Source organism: Nannobrachium achirus (genome assembly GCF_963921795.1).
Source record: "Nannobrachium achirus genome assembly, chromosome: 13".
Taxonomy (NCBI): domain Eukaryota; kingdom Metazoa; phylum Chordata; class Actinopteri; order Myctophiformes; family Myctophidae; genus Nannobrachium; species Nannobrachium achirus.
This window is the reverse complement of record NC_137833.1, coordinates 467,132-482,684: the sequence shown is the minus strand read 5'-3', so window position 1 is coordinate 482,684 and position 15,553 is coordinate 467,132. Positions and strand designations below refer to the sequence as shown.

The 15,553-nt window shown below is 40.7% G+C and overlaps 1 protein-coding gene across 1 annotated transcript in view; it reads left to right on the top strand.

The window, feature by feature from the left end:
* Positions 1–204: 204 nt before the first annotated feature.
* slco1e1 (solute carrier organic anion transporter family, member 1E1) overlaps positions 205–15,553 on the top strand; it is a gene marked incomplete at both ends in the record, with an annotated part of 34,761 nt that continues 19,412 nt past the window's right edge. The window contains 6 exons of the mRNA XM_080740053.1: positions 205–312; positions 6,231–6,372; positions 8,274–8,406; positions 8,864–8,976; positions 14,577–14,723; positions 15,230–15,328. Of these exons, the coding sequence (XP_080596179.1) occupies positions 205–312; positions 6,231–6,372; positions 8,274–8,406; positions 8,864–8,976; positions 14,577–14,723; positions 15,230–15,328 (742 nt within the window). The remainder of the gene's footprint in view (positions 313–6,230; positions 6,373–8,273; positions 8,407–8,863; positions 8,977–14,576; positions 14,724–15,229; positions 15,329–15,553) is intronic.

Below are 15,553 nucleotides of genomic sequence, written 5' to 3'. Positions count from 1 at the left end.
CTTTTTTTTGTTTTCTCCAAATTCTCCAAAAGACACACTAGACGTCAATTATGAGTTGAACGCAGTTTTCTGTGTAACATCGTGGATGTTTGTTAGCAGCAGCTGACAGTGTTCTGGGGATGAGGAAGAAGAACAGAATTCTTTAAAACAGACGGACAGACGGACGGACGGACGGACGGACAGACAGACAGACAGACAGATAGGATGGAGGAGCCAGACAGGATGAGGAGTCATCAGACTCTGTGTGAGAACAACCAGAAGAACCAGAAGAACCAGAAGGACCAGAACCGTTCCAGGTGCTCCACTCTCAAGGTGCTTTTAACTGTGTGTTTATGCATCTGCATCATAACATTATCTAGAGATACAGACCATCTGCATCATTGAGATATGTTAGTATTTCAGCATGTACTAGTGATGCGTTTTGCATCATATGATGCAAAACGCATCACTGATGATGCAAAATGCATCACTAGTCATGCTGAAATACTAAAATATCAAAAAACACAGATTGAACACAAAAAATAACTCAGGATTGTGTTGATCGTGTCCCAAACAACAATAAAATAAGAATGGGTTGTCCCAGAGGTGAAGTGGCCCTTTAACTAGAGATACATACCATCATCATAACATTAACTAGAGGTACAGACCATCATCATAACATTAACTAGAGGTACAGACCATCATCATAACATTAACTAGAGGTACAGACCATCATCATAACATTAACTAGAGGTACAGACCATCATCATAACATTAACTAGAGGTACAGACCATCATCATAACATTAACTAGTGGTACAGACCATTATCATAACATTAACTAGAGGTACAGACCATCATTAAAACATTAACTAGTGGTACAGACCATCATCATAACATTAACTAGTGGTACAGACCATCATTAAAACATTAACTATTGGTACAGACCATCATCATAACATTAACTAGAGGTACAGACCATCATCATAACATTAACTAGAGGTACAGACCATCATCATAACATTAACTAGAGGTACAGACCATCATTAAAACATTAACTAGTGGTACAGACCATCATTAAAACATTAACTATTGGTACAGACCATCATCATAACATTAACTAGTGGTACAGGTACTACAGACCATCTGGGGACCACCGGGGGCTTTCACAACGTTCCATCTACAGATCGACAGATCGCTGCTCCACTGATGAATTTACAATGGGTTTATAGAGGAACCCTCAAGTATAAAAACAGGAAAACATAATGATTAATGTGGTGACATCAGAAATCAAAAACATGTTCTGTAGGTTAAACAGTAGGATGGATAATTCAAGGAGCTCTGGGTAAACAATGTTGTCAGTAACTAGAAGGTCGGCCGGCTACGCCGGCCTCCCCTCTAGGTCGTCGCGTTGCGTCTATAGGAGTAAATATTAGTCGAAAACAAATCCCTGAGGTACAGGGTGGCCACGATCTGATGGTTTTTTTGAGAAAAAAATGTTTTTTGAGAAAAAAATGTTTTTGAGGAAAAAATGTTTTTTGAGAAAAAAAATGTTTTTTGAGAAAAAAAATGTTTTTTGAGAAAAAAAATCTTTTTTTGAGAAAAAAAAAGTTTTTTGAGAAAAAAAAAGTTTTTGGAGAAAAAAAAAGTTTTTGGAGAAAAAAGATTTTTTGAGAAAAAAAAATTGAGTAAAAAAAAAAAATTTGAGAAAAAAAAGATTTTGAGAAAAAAAAGATTTTGAGAAAAAAAAAATTTTGAGAAAAAAAAAATTTTGAGAAAAAAAAATGTTTTGAGAAAAAAAAAATTTGAGAAAAAAAAATTCTCAAAAAAAAAATTTTAGAGAAAAAAAAATTGAGAAAAAGTTTTTTGAGAAAAATGTTTTTTTTTAGAAAAGTTTTTTGAGAAAAAAAAATGTTTTGAGAAAAAAAAATTTTTAGAGAAAAAAAAATTTTGAGAAAAAAAAATGTTTGAGAAAAAAAAATGTTTGAAAAAAAAAAATTGGAAAAAAATAAATAATAATAATAAATAAAACGTATTGGTGATGCGATGACGTGGTGTATACGGATGTTACTGCGATTGAGGTGAAAGAGAAAAGTGGAAAGTTGTGAGCTAACTATTAGCTATTTTTGTGTGTGTGTGTGTGTGTGTGTGTGTGTGTGTGTGTGTGTGCGTGTGTGTGTGTGTGTGTGTGTGTGTGTGTGTGTGTGTGTGTTCTGGCTACGCCCCCCTCGGTTGAAATTGGATCCGCCGGTCCCATAGCTGGGAATACGAGCCAATGGACGGCGGTCACCATGGCAACGGGGGGCCAATGATAGAGTTATGGGCGGTTTTATTCCCTACGCTCTACCGACATCTGCTCTAGCTATGACTTGAAGTGGAGGCGAAATGGGCGTGTATGGGCTTGGAAGTGGGATGCGGCTCTAAGAAAAATGTAATAGTAGATGCCCTCTTGTCATCATCCACAATGAAAACCTGATGAAAAAAAAACAGTGCTGGTTTTCTTTTCCTCCTGAGAATGCCGTATAGCAGGGGTTCCCAAACCTTTTTGTCTCAGGGCACCCCATAAATATTATTTTAATCCGCACCCCTACATTATAATGTTCACTCCCAGCACCTTATATTTATAGAATATCGTCGTTGTCGGGTGGAAACCTTGTATGTCCAAAACCGTTTTGTATTTATCATCTATAAAATGTACTAAACTAGTGAAAACAGCAGATCTACAAGCACACAACGCCTCGCGATGTGAGGCGTTGTGTGCTTGTAGATTGGCTGTTTTCACTAGTTTTGTGCGACAGTCTTGTATGATGAAGCAGGGCTTTGCTTTACCAAAAGACGTACACATTTGAAACTTGGAGATACGAGGTTTCTGCCTGACAGTGAGGATATTTTAGTGATTATGTTGTGAATTTCTGCCCCCAGTTTCCGCGAATCTTTTTACTATTTTTACTATTTACACATTTTTCTTCTCTTTGTCGTTGAAAGGAAAGTGTTAGAATTATACTTTAGTCGTTATTTTTGTCTCGGATCTGTTGAAATAGCGAGGGACCGAAAATGCTCTGGGGGCAGAGTTCTCCTCTGCCTACAAAATGATGTCACGGCTTAAAAGCCCCATGGTGTCTTACCACCAGTGTTGGGGAAGTTAAAGTTACATGTAACTGAGTTACGTAACTAAGTTACACTTTGCTGTAATTTGCTGGTAACTGAGTTACCTTCATATTTCTGTGACTCGTCAAGTAACTGAGATACTTTTTGGGTCATTTTTGGCTCAAGTTACAAGAAGTTACAAGCGAAGTTATAATTTTACATTTAAGTTTTGTTAAGATTAACGATCAAATGTCCTCAACAGATCATAAGTTTCTTCTTTTTTTCTTTTTTACTTTATTTTAGGATCACAGATGTTTACTAAAGAAAATGTCAACCTTTTTTGAAATAAAACAACACTCAGTTGAGAGGCAATGTTCTGCTGGCATGTGACTTTTTTGTAGGATATTATATTTTGTGTCATGTACACCAAATGTACATTCTCAACTTAACGCTGAAAAAAAGTAACTTGAGTTACTCAAGTAACTTTTTCTATGTAACTTGAAACTTTATGAGTTACATTCCTCCAGGGGTTTAACTTTAACTTGATCAAGTTACTGCCATGGTGAGTTACTTGTAACTGTACAAGTTATGCTTTCAAAGTAACTTCCCCAACACTGTGTCTTACTGGTAATAAGACATCCTAAGGACGACCCTTATATGGTGATAGCTAATGCCGTGCCTGTGGATTTCATACATTTTGTGACATCACATCAAGCGTTTTCGGCCTTAGAGTGTCTTACTGGTAATAAGGAGATATTATGTCAGGAGAACCACACTAACAGAATCCCTTTTATGCCCATATATGGAGATAGCCTGACTGCAAGCGTCAGACTCAACACACCACACTACGTGAGGGAGAGAGTCTGATATTTCGAGCAGACATTCTACTTCAGCGGGGGCGGGCTAAAGCCTATTGACGTCACACACACACACACACACACACACACACACACACATGTCATTGCGTGTCATTGCAAAAATACGTTATTTCTCATAACATATTATATGACTGCATGTTTACGTTAGTGCAAAATGGTATTAAAACGTAATGAAACGGCACTATTGTATAGTTTATTAAAATAATTCGAGTCGAGTCTGACTCCGCCATGACAGTTTTCACGGACCAATCAGAGTCCACTAGACTCTCACGTGGGCAGAGGACACCAATCAGAGTCCACTAGGGAATCTCACGTGGGCCTACACTGCTCTGACGTGGGCAGAAGAGCTCTGTTTGGAGGGGGCTGAGACCGGAGCAGCCAAACCACGTGCCCCAAGCATACAACCCTGATTGGCCCATTCAATTCGCCCGCTCTTCAGGCGAGCCTGAAATAAAATAAAATATCTGCGGGTTCAGTCCACACTAACACCACCCACCAACAGGGGGTGGTGATGTGCGGACTGAAGTATCAGGCTAATATGGAGATCCCTGATGTCATCAATATTAAGCCCATACCTAACAGGACTTCATATGGGAATGCCCATATATGGAGGCCACTTTGGCCACCATACCACACTAACAGAATCCATATATAGCCAAGACAGATGGCCAAGACAGCCCATACCTATGTGGCTGGTTCTACAGACAGGGATCTCCATATATGGGCAGCAAATGGATTGTATGTATGATGTCAGATGTCATAAGTCATGTTCCATAAACATATTCGAATATAGGAAGCGAATTATCAAAAATGTTCATTCAGACAAAGCAAATTTAGCCTGTTTCCATTTCATAATTTATTGTCTGACCCGTTTCCATTCACAAATGCACATTTAGTTTATTCGATAAAGCCTCAAAATCCACCTCCTCCAAGCGGATAAAAGTTTTTGCGGATAATGAAAGTTTATTTGAATTTTGAAGTGTTTCCATGAAAATATTTTTGTGCAAAACCCTTAATGCGAATTAACAGGCTTAAACGCAACTATAGACATCATAGGACTTTCACATAACGAATAGCTGAGTGAGCATGTTTGGGCTCTCACAGCATATCTCCATATACAGTACATGGTTCTCCATATATGGGTACCAGGGGTCTCCATTATGGGTAACTGATCCGATATACATCACCATGGCCAGATGGCCAAGACATGGCCCTTTAGGGCGAGGTCCTATGTCACCCTTAGGCATCTTACTGGTTACTTGTAAAGTCCTTTGTGCCGGTCGCTCTCAACTTAAGCAATACAACAAGACTCATGATGGTCGCTTGCCAAGGCCTAATAGGATTACCTAGGACAACTGTTACCCTGCACTACTGGAACAAAGTTGTACTGACTCTGACCTCTAACGTACTTTTCCCTGAGAGGGTTGCTGTGGCGTCTTGCTGTGGCTCCCTTTATTGCTTAAAAAAGGAAAATATATATTCTTGATTTATTTGCACTGACTTTGGTCACTTATTTTCTGGCCCTGCACTATTGGGTTGTGTTGGTTGAACTGAGCACTATTGCTGTGTTGATATGGCTTGTGTTGCATTGACTAGCATTGACTGTTATGTGCACTTTTTTGTTTGGCACTGTTTGTTAAGTTGTGCTTTGAGTATAGCTTTTTTGTGTGTGTGACGTGTCACTTATGAGCGTTGAATGTTTTGTGGTCACTTTATGCATATATTCTTCTTTTTGCAATAGCTTTCAACACTTTTTTTTACACTACTGTTTGCACTTCAGCAAGGGGAGCACTGCCCTCTATAGGGGAGCTCAGGAAAACGGTCTACACAAAAGTATTCATGATTTTTTTTAATTATTTTTTAAACGGTAAATGGGCTTGTCTCTTCCCTGCCATTGGTCCACTTCTCTTTGTGTCTCCTCCCACATGTTCATTGCTGCTCTCTCATTAGTCTATTTCTCTTGCAAATGTTCATTGCAGCCCTCTCATTGGTCTACGTCTCTTCCAGATGTTCACTGCAGCCCTGTCATTGGTCTATTCTCTTCCAGATATTCCTTGCAGCCCTGTCATTGGTCTATTCGCTTCCAGATGTTCACTGCAGCCCTGTCATTGGTCTATTCTCTTCCAGATGTTCACTGCAGCCCTGTCATTGGTCTATTCTCTTCCAGATATTCATTGCAGCCCTGTCATTGGTCTATTCTCTTCCAGATATTCATTGCAGCCCTGTCATTGGTCTATTCTCTTCCAGATATTCATTGCAGCCCTGTCATTGGTCTATTCTCTTCCAGATGTTCATTGCAGCCCTGTCATTGGTCTACTTCTCCAAGGCCCTGGCAGGAAGCTACATGAAGAGTTCCATCACTCAGATAGAGAGAAGGTTTGACCTCAGCAGCTCCTTGACCGGACTGATAGACGGAGGATTTGAGATGGGTCAGTTTATACCTATAGACCCTAACCCTATAGACCCTAACCCTAAACCTATAGACCCTAAACCTAACCCTAAACCTATAGACCCTAAACCTAACCCTAAACCTATAGACCCTAACCCTAACCCTATAGACCCTAACCCTAAACCTATAGACCCTAACCCTAACCCTAACCCTATAGACCCTAACCCTAAACCTATAGACCCTAAACCTAACCCTAAACCTATAGACCCTAACCCTAACCCTAACCCTATAGACCCTAACCCTAAACCTATAGACCCTAACCCTAACCCTAACCCTATAGACCCTAACCCTAACCCAGTTCCCTGACAGGACTGATAGATGGAGGCTTTGAGATGGGTCAGTATAAACTATATCTATATGTATGAACTGTTTATCTATATACTGTATATGTAAACATACTGTACATCTCTGACCGGACTGATAGACGGAGGATTTGAGATGGGTCAGTTTATACCTACGTATATACTGAATATATATGTACTTTATAATATAATCTGACCGGCCTGATAGATGGAGGATTTGAGATGGGTCAGTTTATACCTACGTATATACTGAATATATATGTACTTTATAATATAATCTGACCGGCCTGATAGATGGAGGATTTGAGATGGGTCAGTTTATACCTACGTATATACTGAATATATATGTACTTTATAATATAATCTGACCGGCCTGATAGATGGAGGATTTGAGATGGGTCAGTTTATACCTACGTATATACTGAATATATATGTACTTTATAATATAATCTGACCGGACTGATAGATGGAGGATTTGAGATGGGTCAGTTTATACCTACGTATATACTGAATATATATGTACTTTATAATATAATCTGACCGGACTGATAGATGGAGGATTTGAGATGGGTCAGTTTATACCTACGTATATACTGAATATATATGTACTTTATAATATAATCTGACCGGACTGATAGATGGAGGATTTGAGATGGGTCAGTTTATACCTACGTATATATACTGAATATATATGTACTTTATAATATAATCTGACCGGACTGATAGATGGAGGATTTGAGATGGGTCAGTATAACCCTATATACTAGGGCATTAATGAAAAAGTCGACAATTCGACTCAGTCGACTTCATTACACAAGTCGACTCCCACCAGAGAAAGTCGAAAGTAAAAAAAAAGGGAAAAAAATACTTTCTATTGTGAAAATAGCAGATCTACATGCTCACAACGCCTCGTGTTGCGAGGCGTTGTGAGCATTTTCACAATTTCTGCCTCTAATATTTGACAATTTGGACAATGTTTAATTTGTCATTTTAGAGGTATTAAAAAGTCCTTAAATTGGCACTTTAGAAATGTGCAGATACCCTCTATACACTTAAACTTTATGTTGGTTTGTTTACAGTTGAGTGAGAAAACAATGTTTCACATTAAGTTAAATCATCTGGGGGGGGGGGGGGGGGGGGGGGGTCGTGTGTGATGTGATGACATCATCAAACGATAAAAGTCGACTTCAATTCAACTTTTTTACTGAGTCGAGTCGACTTGCAAAAATCACAAGTCGTTAATGCCCTAGCATGTACTGAATAGATTATGTACTAATATAATCTGACCAGACTGATCGATGGAGGCTTGGAGATGGGTCAGTATAATCTATATCTATATCTATATCTATATCTATATCTGTATATCTATCTATAATGTAAATACTATCCGGACAAAACGAAATGCATACAACTGTATGTATCTGACAGGGCTGATCCATGGAGGCTTTGAGATGGGTAATAATACATAAACATATACAGTATGTACATTGATCTCTATTCACTTTATAACACCCCCTGTGTGCGTGTGTGTGTGTGTGTGCGCGTGCACGCGCGCGTGTGTGTGTGTGTGGTCTCCTAGGTAACCTGCTGTTCCTAGCGGTGGTCAGTCATTTCGGCGCTCGCCTCCATCGCCCGCGGCTCATCGCTCTGGGATGTCTACTCATGTCTGCAGGAGCGCTGTGCACCGGGCTGCCTCACTTCTTCATGGGAAGGTATGTGTACCAGGCTGCCTCACTTCTTTATGGAAGGTATGTGTACCAGGCTGCCTCACTTCTTTATGGGAAGGTAAACTACCATAAACTACTGATAAACACTTCTCCATGGAACGCCCCTCCCCCCCACCTTCCAGATTTTCACACCATCAGTTTGTATTATGTTTTTTAGACAATTAAACAACTGCTGAACCTACACATACTGTATCTACATAAGACCTGCTGAACCTACACATACTGTATCTACAAAGACCACCACCACCAAAGTGGCCCCCAAGGGCAAATGTATGGTTGGGATAGATAAACATGACACTGTCATCTTGTATCAACAGATACACACACTGTCACCTTTTATCAACAGATACACTATGACACTGTCATCTTGTATCAACAGATACACACACTGTCGTCTTGTATCAACAGATAAACATATGACACTTTTACCTTGTATCAACAGGTACACATATGACAGTGTGATCCGAGGTTCCCAGAATGACAGTGGGAGCCTGGCTGCTTGTCAGAGTGCTGAGGAGCGAGCAGAACAGACTCCTTCTGGACCTCCCCACTCAGGTAAGACCGGTCACGCTCCAAATGCAGAATGAGGCAGAGCAGAGTCGGTTCTAAGTGTTTAAAAACTCAAACACAACAGACATCAGACTCCACCCTAGATAGATAGATACCTTTATTGTTCCAAGACGGAAAATCAGTTTCCCAGAGGCAGCACAGCAGTAAAAGGTTATTTACAAAGTTACAGAGAAGTATGAAAAAGATAAAAAAGAAAAAAACAAGAACAGAGTACAGTAAGTACAGTAAGAGCAAGGTACAACAAGAAAGGGAACAAATCGTTCACCAATAAGTTCTTAACTTTCTTCTTAACCTGTTCTTAAATTTCTTCGTAAGTGAATTCCTAAGTGAAGTTGAGTCCGATTCATGAAACGTTCTTAGGAAGGCAAAACTATGTTCTTTTCATGAAGAATGCCAATCCTCGTAACTTGAAGGGGTGTGCCAGGTAATCCTAATTATCATAGGTAGACACCCCACATATCCTAATTTGCATCCCTATTACCATAGGGAGCCACCCACAAATCCCCATATAAGGCACGACTTCATGACACTCTCTGCAGTCACACCTGTGTTTGATTGCTGTACACAGAAATCACAAGAAATCACTCACAGAAATAAAGTTGAGAGAATGAAGTCAAGAATCCCTAAAGTGTAAAGATGGTGGAACACTAGACTCCAAACATTAAAAAGATATATATCAATACTTCTGTGAGGTACTTCTGAAGTGAACAGCTAATTATTTGTATGTAATGAATGAATGTATTTTATTATTTCACTATAGACATCAAGGTAAATTTGCTGAAATTAGAATGTTATCCATATTTCATGTTTGGAAATAGCATTATTAGTGGATATAAAACATTGTATTACTGAAAGCTGGTGGGTGGGTATAGAGGCTTTAAGTTAGCAGCTGCTTGGTATGTAATGGGGTGAAGTAGGGGTGGGGTTGGGATATGGTGCAAGGGGGGCTTTCAGGTAGGAAGGGGACAGGACAATGGGCATGCGGCAGCTGTTGGGATATGGGGGTGAGGGTGTAGGGAGTTGGGTTATGGGGGGGGGGGGGGGGGGTGATGAAGGGTTGGGGGGGGGGGCATTTTGGGTTGGGATGCAATTTTCAGACCCGTTGAAAACTAGTCTAAAGCAGTGGTTCTAAACATTTTCATGTCAAGGACCACCACATTGACATGCATTCTGCAGACCCCCACCTGAAAATATTTTCTGCCTGGGAAGATTTTTCAAGATTTATCATAGTGTTTAAAAAATATACGATCTACAAGCTCAAAATGGGCTGTAATGGTAATGCGTTGTGAGCTTGTAGATCGGCTATTTTGTGAGCTTGTAGATCGGCTATTTTCAAACAAAGTTTAAAACTGGGTTAAAATGGTTCCCCCTGGAACTTCCTAAAGGATCATTGGGGGTCCCCAAACCACTCTTTGAGAACCACTGCTCTAAAGATATGATACAAATATTTTGGTGATTTAAATCATATTATTATACAACTGTAGAATTGAAGAAACATAAAGAATAAATTAATTTAGCACAGCATGTCACACTTAAGAACTAAAAGGCCACCCTAAGAGTGCTCTACAGTGTGCGTAGATTTTTTCTTAACATAAGAACAAATCACAGCTAAGAAAACATTGGTGAATGCCAAATCTTCTTAAAAAACTTCTTAAAAGGGTCTAAGAACAAATTTCTTCGTAAGAACGTTCGTAAGTAGGTTGGTGAATCGGGCCCATTGCTAGTTAGTGCAACAGGTATCTCAACAACATCATGTCAAACACAAGCAGACATACTAAAAAGCTACTAACACAACCTAATAGTGCAGTGTCCAAAGGTCAGAGCGATAAAAACAACTAGCATAAAAAACAACAAGAAAGGGTGACGCAGCAAGACGAACAAGAACACCCTCCCTGGAAGGTCCTTCGAGGTCAGAGTCATTGCAGATATAGTTACAGTAAAGAAAAAGGCTAACGTCGTCCTATGTTAGGAAGGTAGTCCTTGTCAATCGACCGTTGTGTGTCTCGTTGTACAGCTTGAGAGCAGCCGGTACAAAAGACTTTCCTAGTCTCTCGCATCTCCCTACAACCTACAACCCTTGCACCGCCCTAGCCTTGACAACCTGTTATGCAGAACAGATGCCAGGTTCATTTGCTTACCTGTCATCCTACAGTTTGTTTAGTTTCACTGTACAGATGATTTATTTATTGATGCTAGGACCTTGCCCGGGGCTGGTTTCTGCCCGGGGCTGGTTTCTGCCCGGGGCTGATTTCCCAGTGTGCCTACTGGAGAGCTGAAAGGGTTAAAATGCTTATGTGTGCTCCACTTCCTCCACACAGCTGATTCAAATGACTTAACAAAGCACCAACCAATCACCATGCAGAGATTCAGGCCCACAGCAACAACACAACCAATCACCATGCAGAGATTCAGGCTCACAGCAACAACACAACCAATCACCATGCAGAGATTCAGGCTCACAGCAGCAACACAACCAATCACCATGCAGAGATTCAGGCTCACAGCAACAACAACAACCAATCATCATGCAGAGATTCAGGATCACAGCAACAACAACAACCAATCACCATGCAGAGATTCAGGATCACAGCAACAACACAACCAATCACCATGCAGAGATTCAGGATCACAACAACAACACAACCAATCACCATGCAGAGATTCAGGCTCACAGCAGCAACACAACCAATCACCATGCAGAGATTCAGGATCACAGCAGCAACAGCAGCCAATCACCAGGGACGTGCTGGCCATTGGGAAAAGCGGGACAACTCCCGAACAGCCAGTCCATTCCCGGCCGGTCCAGGCCGGCCATTAAAAGAAACGGCCGGCCCACGAAGTAAATATAACTCATGTAATTGGCCCACTGGCTTGTCTCATGATCTGAAATGGTCAATCTTTGAGTAGCAGCAGTGCTATAGAGAGAGATCTCTCTATAGCGCTGAGTATCAGCAGCCCACAGAGTCATCACATTGGCCCTACTGGCTTGTCTATCATCTGAATACCGGCCCACTACTCCCTAGCTTCCTTGACTACTCCTGGATGGTCTACTGTACATACAACATCATTAGACTCTCTTTATACCAGAAAAACAATGAGAGCTAAAATCACAGTAACCGCTGATCGGTTAGTATTTGGGGCCTCGCTGCGCGCCCGGAAGGCGAATAAAATCTGGCACGTGGCCTCTCCAGCTCCTTTTCCCGGGCTGAATCATGTGCCCAGCACGTCCCTGCCAATCACCATGCAGAGATTCAGGATCACAGCAACAGCAACCAATCACCATGCAGAGATTCAGGCTCACAGCAACCAATCAGAATGAAACAGCTAAGAGGAACAGGAGGTGATGCCCACCGAGGGCTCATGGGACACTGGAAACATGTGTATATGAGGGATTGAATGTAGCATTACTGTACTTTAATTTACTTTACTTTACTTTACTTTACTAGTCCATTTAGACAGGACAGTGCCAGTTCATGAACACATAGACTTTGACATCTGTAATCAAATCCAATTACGTCTCATTTCTAAGGTCAAACCATTTCTCCCTCCCAAGCAGCTTGAAATGCTGATTCACGCATTTATATCATCTAGGTTGGACTACTGCAACGCCTTATATTGCGGTATTGACCAATCATCAATTAGTCGTCTACAATTAGTCTAAAATGCGTCTGCGCGCCTCCTCACGGGCACTAAAAAGCGCGACCATATCTCCCCAGAATTGGCCTCCCTCCACAGGCTCCCAGTTAAATTTAGAAATTGATTTTAAAATACTTTTAACCACTTTTAAATCTATTAATGGGCTGGCCCCCACATACCTGGCTGAGTTGGTAGAATGATATAACCCAGCTAGGGCCTTACGGTCTGCTGAACTTTCTTTGCTAAACCCTACAGCCACCTCCCGGCTTATAACTAGGGGCGATCGTGCCTTTGCCGTGGCCGCCCCTAGGCTCTGGAACCACCTACCCCTCCATGTCAGGGCTGCCCAGTACATTCTCTACTCTCCTCAAGACTCACTTAAGCTGAGCTTATGTTTTATTTTGTTCACCTCCTTTGGTCTGTTTACATTGCATTTTTTATTTTTGTTGTATTGTTGTTGTGTTTTCCTGTTGCATTGTTTTCTCCTGTTGTACAGCACTTTGGTCGACACTGTCGTTTTTAAATGTGCTTTATAAATAAAGGTTGATTTGATTTTGATTTGACATGTTGCACAACAACATTTACACATGATGTCAGTGTAAACCAGCTGGAGTTAATAGCTAAGGCTAATTTCCATCCGTTGTCCTCAGGACATAAAACTAAAAAACAAAACAAGACAAGACAGGGAGAAACAAAACAGGAAAATGCACAAGGTGCGAAAAAAAACATGATTATCAGGTATTATGATTATACTAGAAGGAAGATTTTCTTTTCTCCAAAAAAGTGTACAGAAAGTTAAAAATGTGTTTTTTTATGTGGCCACACCCATTAAGTATGCCTGGATGTCATGGTGGGTGGTGACCCAGCTAGCCACACCCACAGTGTTGGGTGAACGGTAAAAGGGGAGGGGATGATTATATGATGTCACTATCTGTGTTTTTGGATCGGCACTTTTGACCCACAAGGTGTCAGCCTCCAGGAAGAAACCCCAAATACAAAGTGAATGCATAATTGCTCATAACAACCACACCAGGGGGTCTAATAAAGTACTGTCAACCTCCTAGACACATGAAAACCAGAACAAGTACAAAACTATGGCACCGCCTCTTTAAGGCATTAAATTACATTTTTACAGTATATTTACCTGGTGTGGTTCTCTAGGTCTATGTCAGAAGGACAGTTCTATCACGTGGGTCGTGGGTCTATGTGTTCTAGGTCTATGTCAGAAGGACAGTTCTATCACGTGGGTCGTGGGTCTATGTGTTCTAGATCTATGTCAGAAGGATGGTTCTATGTGTTCTAGATCTATGTCAGAAGGATGGTTCTATGTGTTCTAGATCTATGTCAGAAGGACAGTTCTATGTGTTCTAGATCTATGTCAGAAGGATGGTTCTATGTGTTCTAGATCTATGTCAGAAGGACAGTTCTATGTGTTCTAGATCTATGTCAGAAGGACAGTTCTATGTGTTCTAGATCTATGTCAGAAGGACAGTTCTATGTGTTCTAGATCTATGTCAGAAGGACAGTTCTATGTGTTCTAGGTCTATGTCAGAAGGACAGTTCTATGTGTTCTAGGTCTATGTCAGAAGGACAGTTCTATGTGTTCTAGGTCTATGTCAGAAGGACAGTTCTATGTGTTCTAGATCTATGTCAGAAGGACAGTTCTATGTGTTCTAGATCTATGTCAGAAGGACAGTTCTATGTGTTCTAGGTCTATGTCAGAAGGACAGTTCTGTGTGTTCTAGGTCTATGTCAGAAGGACAGTTCTATGTGTTCTAGGTCTATGTCAGAAGGACAGTTCTATGTGTTCTAGGTCTATGTCAGAAGGACAGTTCTATGTGTTCTAGATCTATGTCAGAAGGACAGTTCTATGTGTTCTAGATCTATGTCAGAAGGACAGTTCTATGTGTTCTAGGTCTATGTCAGAAGGACAGTTCTGTGTGTTCTAGGTCTATGTCAGAAGGACAGTTCTATCATGTGGGTCTACGTTCTCCTGGGCAACGTTCTGAGAGGCATCGGAGAAACTCCTGTCACTCCTCTGGGGATCTCCTACATCGATGACTTCTCCAAGGCCGAGAACTCTCCTTTCTATATCGGTAAGATGAACACGTTATCACCGTATCTCCTAAATCAATAAGATGAACACGTTATTATCTCCTACATCAATAAGATAAACATGTTATTATCTCCTACATCAATAAGATGAACACGTTATTATCTCCTACATCAATAAGATAAACATGTTATTATCTCCTACATCAATAAGATAAACATGTTATTATCTCCTACATCAATAAGATAAACATGTTATTATCTCCTACATCGATAAGAAAAACACGTTATTATCTCCTACATCGATGACTTCTCCAAGGCCGAGACTCTCCCTTCTACATCGGTAACATAAACACATGATCTAAGATCTACTATGTAACAACACATGATCTTCTAAATATGTTCTATATATCTTACATCTATATATCTTACATGTATGTTACATGTATGTTCTATGTATGTTACAGCGTGTCTCCAGACCATCACTCTACTGGGTCCTATATGTTCTATGTTACATGTATGTTCTATGTATGTTCTCTGTATGTTACAGCGTGTCTTCAGACCATCACTCTACTGGGTCCTATGTTTGGGTTCCTGCTGGGGTCGTACTGTGCCAAACTGTACGTGGACGTAGGATTGGTTGATCTGGGTACGTAACGTATCTCTGTTGTTGGTGAAGGATACGCTGATCTGGGTATGTATGTAAAAAATCACCTGAACTCCCTCTAAACAAATGGCACAGTGGTGACCAACCCATTCCATGCAAGCCCATGCCCGCCACCATAGAGGGTAACTCTAACCCTAACCCTAACCCACCATAAAGTTTGTGGGTTTGAATCCACCGTGGAGTCTGTGTGAACACAACTGGGAGGGA